At 40.5% G+C, this 10,776-nt stretch overlaps 1 protein-coding gene across 2 annotated transcripts in view; it reads left to right on the plus strand.

The window, feature by feature from the left end:
• Positions 1-7,189, plus strand: part of YME1L1 (YME1 like 1 ATPase) — a 76,755-nt gene extending 69,566 nt beyond the window's left edge. For both annotated transcript variants that reach the window (XM_080688323.1, XM_080688324.1), the window contains exons 17-19: positions 84-157; positions 795-881; positions 5,735-7,189. In XM_080688323.1, coding sequence (XP_080544449.1) covers positions 84-157; positions 795-881; positions 5,735-5,878 — 305 coding nt within the window. In that variant the 3' untranslated portion in view covers positions 5,879-7,189. The remainder of the gene's footprint in view (positions 1-83; positions 158-794; positions 882-5,734) is intronic.
• Positions 7,190-10,776: the final 3,587 nt, after the last annotated feature.

The following is a 10,776-nucleotide window of genomic DNA, read 5'->3' on the forward strand; positions in this document are numbered from 1 at the left end:
TAAAGAATGGCGTTAGTTCAAATTGTGTTTGTCGGTTTAAAGATATTTTTTAAATGAGTTGCATGTTTATTTTTAAATTTTAGGTGCTTCCAGTGATTTCGATAATGCAACTAAAATAGCAAAGTGGATGGTTACCAAATTTGGAATGAGTGAAAAGGTATTGGCTAATTTTATTATTCCTCATGTCTCAAATGATATGTGACAAATGTCTCTTGAGAGAGGGTTTTTATTATAAATTGATAACATTTACTTTCCTCTGTCTCATTCCAAATGGAGTTGTCTTAGCTTATTCTAAACTAAACCTTATTTTCTGAGTAATTTAGTATTGTTTCCATTCTAGCTACTTGAACACTAACAGTTATTTGTTCATGAGTTAACAAAATGATAAGACAAATTCTTTAGCTGTTTCTATTCATATGACATAAAAAATCTATTTGCTGAGCCTGCCATATTTTACCCTTTCACGTATTTCACTTTCTTGCATTATCACAAAGCAATTCTAATACTCTGAATTCTGGACTTGGAATAGCTGCCAAGGTTTTCTAAGAAGGCACTCACAAGCATACTTATGATTTTAAATTTTCTGTCTTGGTCACACTTTAGTTTTAGTGTTATACTTTCAGAAAAATGATAAAATTTCTTTGCCCTTAAGGCCATTTTATATTGAATTTCTTAACTTTCCCCATGAAATTGTTTTTTTTTATGTATAGGATGGTACTTCCTCTGTTATGTTTTATTTGTGGAGTTTTTTGTTTTGTTTTATTTTCTGTTCAATTTCTTTCCATTTGTTTTAGCTTGGAGTTATGACCTACAGTGATACGGGGAAACTAAGTCCAGAAACGCAATCAGCTATTGAACAAGAAATCAGAATCCTTCTGAAGGTAATGATCATATTTTTCTACATTTATTTATTTAGTCATAATGTGCCTAAATAGTTGGGCGCTTACCCAATGATAACTGAACCCTTTTGTTCTTTAGAAATAAAGATAATAGGTGCACTATTTCAACCATGATTTATTTATTTATTTATTTATTTATTTATTTATTTGTTAATCCTCACCTGAGGATATTTTTTTCATTGATTTTTAGAAAGAGTGGAAGGGATGGGGCTGGGTGGAGGGTAGAGAGGGACGGGGGGGGGGGGGAAAGAGAGAGAGAGAGACATTGATGGTGATGTGAGAGAGACACGTTGATTAGTTGTCTCCTACACAGGCCCCTACCAGGGCTGGGAATCGAACCTGCAACCAGGAATGTGCCTTTGATGAGCCTTGACTGGGAATTGAATCCACAATCCTTTGGTGCACAGGCCGGTGCTCTAATCATTGAGCCACACCAGCCAGGGGGCAACCTTGATTTAAATATGTTGTTAGAGACCTGTGGTCATAGACTGGATCTTTATTTTATTCTGATTGTAGACTAAGAACAGTTTATATCAGTGATTATAAATATTCAATTCTCTTATTTACAAAACCATAAGAGTTATTAGAATGAACTATATTGATTATTGATTTTTTATTGTTTTTCCATTCTGACATATATTCAACATGTGCTGTTATTTGCTTGTGCCTAGCAGTGTGCATATGCTCAGAATACTGAATAAGCAAAACAAAGGTCATTTTGACTGCAGGGTCCAATACAGATTAGGGTAAAAGAATGTATAAGAGTAGATTCAGTGAGATCAGTTGGTAGGTACTGTGGTCATCTAGTCATGGTATAATGGATGCTCGGGTTAGGGTGGTGAAATGTAGAAATTTAGAAATGTGTGGGTTCAAGAGATACTAATGTAGTGGAATCAAATGCCTTTGTGATATTTTGGTTGAGAGAGCAGCTATGAATCTAAAAACAATATTTTAGATTTCTGCCTCATGCAACTCAGTTGTATCATTTACTGAGTAAACACTGGTGATGGCTTAAGGCTGGCAACAATGTAGGTCATAAGGTCAGTTTCATACCTATTGATTTGGAGATGTTGTAGTGAAGATTTAAGGCAGGGAAAGATTCATGGGTGTGGAGCTAGTTCAGAGGTTGGATATGTGTTCTATTTGGGTTTTCATAAAGGTAGGTCTTGGAATGGAGAAGACTGAGCCGAGAGCCAGAAGTCTTTAGTGAATGAGGACTTAGGTAGCACAGTGAAGGCTGTTGGGAAAGGCTGTAGTCAAATAGCATGAACTTGAAAGGAATAGAGCTTGATAGAAGAGGGAGTACAGCAATGTCTGGCAGTGTTGATGGGAACAAAGTGCTCACCTTTTACTCTGAAGTATCTGGGATGAGAGTGAATAAATAATTGCTACTTGGAGGCTTAGAGAAAGCAGACTCCCCAGGGTGGCCAGGTTTTGATTAACTCAAGGTAGTGGAAGAAATGCTTTAGAGTAGTTAAGGTTATGGGAAGTTTATATGATGGAAAAGTTTAAAAGGTGTTTCAGAAGAAGTCTCTTATTTCCCTGAATCTTATTTCTTTCCCCTTTACTATTTATGTTATTCTGAGTAAATTATCTATGTTTTAGTACTCCTAGAGCATCAGAAACACTTTTCCTTTGCTCTAGTACATTTCTTAAAACTCAGAACACAGAATGGCAGACATTGTGTTCTTTCCTTCTAAAAAGGAGAGCTTGGAAAGACAGTAGGTATTCTTTCCACTAGATGGCAAGCCTCCATTGTTATTAAGGGAAAACGATCACTAGTTAATAGGTTCAGATGTAGTCCTGCATTATGTTTATATGATCTATGCTTCTTGGTGTTGGTAAATTCATTTATATATTTTCTACCCAGTTTTATTTTTATTTTATTGTTTTTAGTTTTCAATCAAGTTTTAATGAAAAGATCATAAAATAACAGTTTCTCATCACTGTACATTAAGACTGCACACTTCTGAATGGAGAGATCAGTCATAGGTGAATTGCTTTTCCATGACACTTGGCTGCATACTTACAGCTCTGTCCTGAATTTATCCAAACTCTTGAGGGAAGTAAACTCAATGTGATGACTGACAGTGGCAGTGGCCAGTACAGGAGTGCGATCACAGTGTCCCTACCCCTTTCTGGGAAAGACATAAAGCAAGGACATGATCCCTCTTCCAGTTCCAATTAAACAAAACAACTATAACCCCATGGCTCTCCCTTCCCCTCAAGGTATTTAGGAATGGGCCAGTGCCCAACCTGGGGCCGCCCAAGCAGGGAGAGGGAAAGCAAGTGATGAGTAGGGTACAAAGAGGTTCCTCTCAGCACCTGGCCCCACAGGGCCCTATCAAATGGAGGTGGGTAGCTGTGGGGTTCCTTCCTGTTCCAAATGAGGTCTGTTATGCAGCATTCTTGAGGTCAATAAATTACAGCAATAAATAGCAAGGTGAGGTTGGGGGAGGGGTTCCTGGTAGAAAATTAAAGTGGAGTGACTGAAGCTGGGGGCACTGGACAGTTTCAGTTCCCAAAATGCACACCCACCTCCTCATTTGGAATGTCAGACTGAGGCTTTGGTTAGGTCCCTCTCCATCTCCTCACTCCAGACATCGGATTCACAGGTACAATAACATCTGCCCCAATGTGGCTCTGAGGAAGAGCAAGGGCCTTTGTCCCTTCAGGGGGCATGGTGGAGCTGAGATCCCTTGTTTGTTCTCTTAAGGCCTGGCGCCTTTGCTTTTGTCCCCTAAGTCAAGGGGATAGGACAGATGCAGTCCCCTTCTGGCTGCCCAGGCCTCATCCCAACTCAGGACTGCTGCAGGGAAGGCAGCTGAGGTCTACCTACCCAGCCAGCCAGCCAGCCCAGATCATACTCCTGCATTCAGTCAAGTATAGTGAATACTGATGGGGTGGGGGCAGGGGACATCCCAGCACCCAAGTGGTAACTAATAGGGAGACACACACATGGCTGCATGAGGTTCTGAAAGTCACCCTGGGTCCATATTGATCATTCACAGGCTGAGGTGTGCTATGCTGCGATTCTCTTGAGATTCTTATTTGCTTAAAGGTTCATCTTTTCTTTTTTGCAATCCTGGGTGAGCTCTTGCAGGGGCTTGGTCTGGCAGGAATGTGTGGTGGCAGACCCTAGCTGCCTGTCCCTGGCTCACTCCAAGTCTGTAAAATAAGTACATTCATCATTGCACAAACTGATACAAAAACATCACGGTTCAGAGTGTTTACACCATCTGTGTTGGTAAGGACCAGCCCAGTAATCCCCTCCTGCTACTTGTGATGGTGGCATGGGTCCCCAAAGACTGGGACCAGCCAGAATCAATGGATTTGCAAAGGTCCTGGCTTTTTGACTTGAGAGGGACTCTCACATCAACCCCAGGATCTCAGGCAGAGCAGCAGGTGGGTCTCACCTCTAGCCCTGGGCCCAAGCCCAGCTCTTGTGGTCAGAGCTGATAGCCACCCCTGCTGTGCCAGCTGGTTAGGATGGCCAGGAGGCCTGGGGGCCAGTCAACATTGGCCCAAGTTCTTTTCCACCCATTTTTATAAGGGCAAAAATATGACTAAATATAAAAATATTGGCAAAAACATTATACAGACAAATGTGACACTGCCAAAAATGAATTGTTAGTAGTGTCATTATCTTATGACCTAATAAACTCAACCCAAACTCACTTTTAGAAAGACAATTGAAGGATTTAAATGACAAATTCAAGGTGGGTTGCAAAGAAAAATGTATGAAAATCAAGGGTCAGCTGTAATAATACTGTTATAGTTGTCACAAATTAACAAGTAAGTATATTATACAAGTGAACAAAGGAAATAGTAGGTCTTTTCTGGCCATTAAATAAATCAGTGAAATCAAGAGGCAAAAGGAGCAAATTTCCTTCTTTTTAAACATATATACTGAATAAATAGATTTCTATGTTCAGAGGCCTTATTTAAAAAGCATATGTAAGTACAAAGTATACTTTAATTTTTTAAAGTACCTTTTTATCTAGGGCAGTGGTCAGCAAACTCATTAGTCAACAGAGCCAAATATCAACCGTACAACGATTGAAATTTCTTTTGAGAGCCAAATTTTTTAAACTTAAACTTCTTCTAACGCCACTTCTTCAAAATAGACTCACTCAGGCTGTGGTATTTTGTGGAAGAGCCACACTCAAGGGGCCAAAGAGCCACATGTGGCTCGCGAGCCACAGTTTGCCGACCACTGATTCAGGGTAGTCATTTTTTCTATGTGATAGATTTGGAGGTGAAAAATAAAACATTTGGAAAGTACAAAAGTATTATCTTTGGGAACCAAACTTTTATATGTTTTTATTTGCCTTGGCTGGGTAGCTTACTTGCGTTGTCCAGATAAGCTGAGTTTATGGGTTTGATCCCTGGACAGGGCACATATGAGAGTCAGCCAATGGCCAGGCTGGAGTGGCTCCATGGTTGAGCATGGTCCTGTGTACCAAAAGGTTGCTGGTTTAATTCTTGGTTGGGACACATAAAGGGGGCCACCAATTGATGTTTCTCTCACACATCCATGATTCTCTCTTTCTCCCTTCCTCTTTCTATGCATGTCCTTGGGTGAGGATTAAATAAGAAAAAAAGAATCAACCAATGAATAAATACATCAATAGGTGGAACAACAAATTGATGTTTCTCTCCTTCTCTCTCTCTAAAATCAATAACTAAAAATTTTTAAATGCTTTTATCTTTATAAATAGAAATGAATTGATTTCACATTTTTAGGGTACATAGATTATTTTTTTCCCCTCATTTACGGTTTTTGCTTCTCCTAAGTTGTTTTTGCCTCTTATAGATCTGCTTTTCTATTTTAGGACTCATATGAACGAGCAAAACATATCTTGAAGACTCATGCAAAAGAGCATAAGAATCTAGCAGAAGCTTTATTGACCTATGAGACTTTGGATGCCAAAGAGATTCAAATTGTTCTTGAGGGGAAGAAATTGGAACTGAGGTGATCTCTCTTGAAATGCGTCCATTGCTGGTTTTACTGCAAGAATAAAAGTAGCATTGCAGTACTCTTCTTTTGCAACACTTCTCTCCCATTCTTGACCTGGTATCACTCAAGGGTGTGAAACGCTTTGTCAACCTTTTGTCACATTTATCTACTTTTGGTTATTCTCATGATGACACCTATTTTGCAAATTAGCAATCCATAGCAACTATGTTAAAGAAAATAAAGAACTATCAGGATTGAAACAGCTTGTTTGAGAAATGTCCATCAGTTATTAAGTTGCACATAAATAATGATTTTTATGGTGGCTTATTCTACTAGATGTGAATAAAATTGTGCCTTGAGCTCTTGGAAGTCTTTTTACTTAGAAAAACTGAAATTGTTGAAGAATTGTCCTCATTTCTAGGTAGTACCATTATCTTTGATAAAGAAATGATGCTATTTGGCTGCTGGTAAACCATATTTCTACATACATCTGTGGAAACTTCATTAAGATACACTTAATTATGCTCCAGATTGTCCACATATAAAATTGTATTTAAAAAAAAATCTTAAAAATAGTGAATTGTAAATGTAAAGGTACAATCAGAATTTAAGTGATTATAAACTTTTAAAAATGTACCTTGCATTTTTGTGGTCTTTTTTTTTTTTTTAACATTATCATGGTCACTAATGAAATTTATTTCAGGACTGCAGTCTTTTGTTAAATAAAAAAATGACACTTCCCATTTTGAATAAGTATATAATGATGCTTGATATTGAAAGTAAAATTAGATCAAAAGCTCAGTCCCCTTCAAAATGAACTTTTGAATTACACTGTATCAGAAATGGAAAATTGTGTTTGTTTTTTGTTCAGATTTTGTGAATATGAACATGCTGTTACAGGATTTACAAATTTATTTAACTCAATAGAAAAATTATTTTAGATTATTTATTGCTTTTTATATTTAACCAAATTATATTCTTGAAGTGATTTTATTAAAATTACCTGCAATTTTCTAATAACTTTTAAGCTGTATATGGTCTTCATTGAGGATGTTGATTGCAGGAACTTGCCACATGATATTTGTGCCCTTTTTAAAAATAATTTTAAATTTGATGTAATTTCAACCTTACAGAAATGTTAACAGAATAAGAGAAGTAACTTCCATATACTCTTGACAGAGATTCATTAGTTGTGTTCATTTGCCTAATTTTCTATTGCCGCCTCCCTTTTTCTCTTCCCTTCCACCCTCTCCCTCTTTGTGTGTGTATATGTATATGTGTGTACATGTCTTTGTGTTTCAGTAACCTTATAAATGTGGTTCTGAACTCTATGTCGTCCAGTAGTTTGCTTTCCTCCATTTCTTTCATTTGTGACATGTTTCTTTGTCTCCGCATTTTGCTGCTTCCCTGTGTTGACGGAGTGGCTTTGTGTGGTAGGTGACCTATAGGGGCCAGTAGCTCAGGCTCCCCAATCACCTGAGGTGGACGCCTTTGGTACACCCCTTTGTGGGCTAAGTGCAAAGTCTTGGTGTAGTTAAGCCTTGATTGCTGTTGGTACACTGGGAGGAATTGACCTCCAGGCCAATTGGCTGTGAGGACCCGCTGTGTCTATAATGGAAGAACTGCTGCGCTGGAGACACGCTTATGGTGCAGGACTTGTTTCAGTGGGGCTTTGGTGCTCACTGAGTCTGCCTCTTGAATGTGTCACTTATGGATGTGAGAAGTTGAAATCTGGTGTCTCACACTGACCATTAGGTACACTGGCTTCTGGATCTCTAATGGGGTGCAGGTCAGCTACTGTCTGAGGCCACCCAGCAGGCGCTACAGCGAGAACTACAGTTTTCTCCTCTTTGCTTGGGATTTGGAGGTTTTGGAGCTGTCTGACCTGGGCTGCAAGTTTGCTAGGTTAAGCTGCGATAGGGCAGGTCATTCATATGCTAAAGCCGCTGTTTGGAGCTTGGGTGGGTTTGTAGATTGTGCGGGGTGGGGTCTCAGGGTGTGACTAGGCTAGGGCGTGGCAAACAGCGATGGCTGCCAGTTAGCCGGCTCTGCGTCTCCGACCGTGTCCCCGCGTCCTGCGCCCCAGCACAGTAAACAATTATTCCTGCGCGCAGCCCTGCAAGCAAGCCACCCTCACTTTCCGACCCCATGGCAGACAGTCCAGCTTCTCCCCGTAGGAGTTTGGGTCCCCCATGTCTCCCCAGAAACTGGAGTTTGGAGTAATTGGAAGCTTGTCTCCCTTCGGGTTGAAAAAAGAAGCGCTCCCAGAGGCCCGTCGCCAGCCCGATTCGCATGCCTCCGTACCTCAGCTTTTCAGCGCTTGTGCACCTCTCAATGCTGTTTGCTCTTTCCTTCTAGTTGTAGAACTCCCGCTCAGCCAGCTTTCCCGTGGTTCTGGGTGATAGACATTTTGTCTTTTAGTTGTAGTTTTGAAATTGTTGTGCGAGGCAGCAGTTTAGGTGTTTACCTACCCCGCCATCTTGGATCCTCTTTTTTTTTTTTTTTTTTTTTTTTTAAATAAGTTTGAATATGTTATCCCGGAGATACGTCCATTATTTTTGAAGAGAAGTTAGCCTTTAATCAAAATTTTGGTCTCCTTTGGTGATAGGTTATTTATCTCTTATCTCTTGCTTTTAAGAAGTTTTTCTCAGCCTTGACTTTTTTTAAAAAACAATATTTATTGTTCATATTATTACAGATGTTCCTCTTTCTTCCCCCCATAGTTCTTCCCCCGAGAATTGTCAGTCTGCCCCCTTTCCATGCCCCTGATTCTATTACATTCACCAATCTGTACTGTTGATCAGGTTTTTTATTCATTTGACTTTTAGGTTCACTTGTTGATAGATATGTATTTGTTGTCACTTTGTTGTTCATAATTTTTTATCTTTATCTTTTTCTTCTTCCTCTTTTTAGAGAATACCCTTCAGCATTTCATATAATACTGGTTTGGCGGTGATGAACTCCTTTAGCTTTTTCTAGTCTGTGTAGCTCTTTATCTGACCTTCAATTAGAAATGATAGCATTGCTGGGTAGAGTAATCTTGGTTGTAGGTTCTTGCTATTCATCACTTTGTATATTTCTTGCCACTCCCTTCTGGCCTGCATAGTTACTATTGAGAAATCAGCTGACAGTCGTATAGGTACTTCCTTGTAGGTAACTAACTGTTTTTCTCTTGCTGCTTTTAATATTCTCTCTTTGTCTTTTGCCCTTGGCATTTTAATTATGATGTATCTTGGTGTGGTCCTGTTTGGATTCCTCTTGTTTGGGGTTCTCTGTGCTTCCTGGACTTGTGTAAGTCTATTTCTTTCACCAGGTAGGGGAAGTTTTCTCTGTCATTATTTCTTCAAATAGGTTTTCAATATCTTGCTCTCTCTCTTCTGGCACCCCCATAATTCAGATGTTGGAACGCTTGAAGTTGTCCCAGAGGCTCCTTACATTATCTTCATATTTTTGGATTCTTTTTTCTTTTTGCTTTTCCAGTTGGGTATTTTTGCTTCTTCATATTTCAAATCTTTGACTTGATTTTTGGGATCCTCTAGTCTGCTGTTGGATCTCTGTATATTATTCTTTATTTCAATCAGTGAATGCTTAATTTCTGATTGGTCCTTTTTCATATCCTTGAGGGTCTCACTAAATTTCTTGGAGGTTTCTAGAATATTCTTGAATAACCTTAAACCATGGTTTTGAACTCTATATCCAGTATTTTGCTTTCATCCATTTCTTTCATTTGTGACTTGTTTCTTTGTCTCCACATTTTGGCTGCTTCACTGTCTTTGTTTCTATGTACTGGGTAGCTGCTAAATCTCCTTGAGTTGATAGAGTGGCATTGTGTGGTAGGTGTCCTATAGGGCCCAGTGGCTCAGCCTCCCCAGTCAACTGAGGTGTATGCTCTTGGTGCACCCCTTTGTGGGTTGTTTGCACAGTCTTGTTGTAGTTAACCCTTAATTGCTGTTGGGATCACTGGGAGGAATTAACCTCCAGGCCAATTGGCTGTGATGACCAGCTGTGTCTACACTGGAAGATTGTTGCGCAGGAGACACCCTTATGGGGCAGGACTTGCTACAGTGGGATTTTGGTGCTCACTGAGTCTGCCCCTTGAGTGTGTCTCTTATGGATGTGAAGAGTTGTAATCTGGTATGGTCTCACTCTGACCACTTGGTACACTGGCTCTTGGATCTCTAAGGAGGTGCAAGGTCAGCCACTGTCTGGGGCCATCCAGCAGGACCTACAGAGACATCTGCAGATTCCCCCTCTTTGTATGGGGTTTGGAAGTGGCCAGACGAGGCCCAGCTGTGAAGCAAGGCAGGCTGCTGCTGCCGGGCCTTGGTCCTTCTTTTGGAAGCTCTGGGGCTCTCTGACCCAGCTGCAGTTTGACAGGTTTCAGGCAGAGAAAGGACAGGTTATTCATATGCAAAAGCCGATGTGCACAGCTTGGGTGGGGTTGTAAATTGGGTGGGGCAGGGTCTCTGGGAATCACCAGGGCAGAGCAATGGCTGCCTGTCAGCCCTGCACCGGAGAGGTCCCCGGTCTCCGCTTCCCGCGCCCCCGTGCAGGAACAATGATTGCTGTGAGCACCTCTGAGAGAAAGCCCCCCTCGCGTTCCTGTACCGATGCCAGACAGTCCAGTTTATCCCCATATGTGTCTGGGTCCCCCAGAGTCTCACCCTGAACTGGAGTTCAGAGCAAATGTGAGCTTGTATCTCCCTCCTGATTAAAAGAGCAACACATCCAGGTGCTAGCACTTTCTGTGCCTCCACATCTCTTACCAGTCTTAATGCGCTTTCTTTAAAACTCTAGTTGTGGGACTTCCACTCAGCCAGCTTTTCCACAGTTCGGGGTGGTAATTGTTCTGCCTTTTAGTTGTAATTTTGATGTGGTTGTGAGAGGCAGCAAATATAGGTGTTTACCTTTGCCACC

The sequence above is a fragment of the Plecotus auritus genome (genome assembly GCF_963455305.1).
Source record: "Plecotus auritus genome assembly, chromosome: 1".
Classification (NCBI taxonomy): domain Eukaryota; kingdom Metazoa; phylum Chordata; class Mammalia; order Chiroptera; family Vespertilionidae; genus Plecotus; species Plecotus auritus.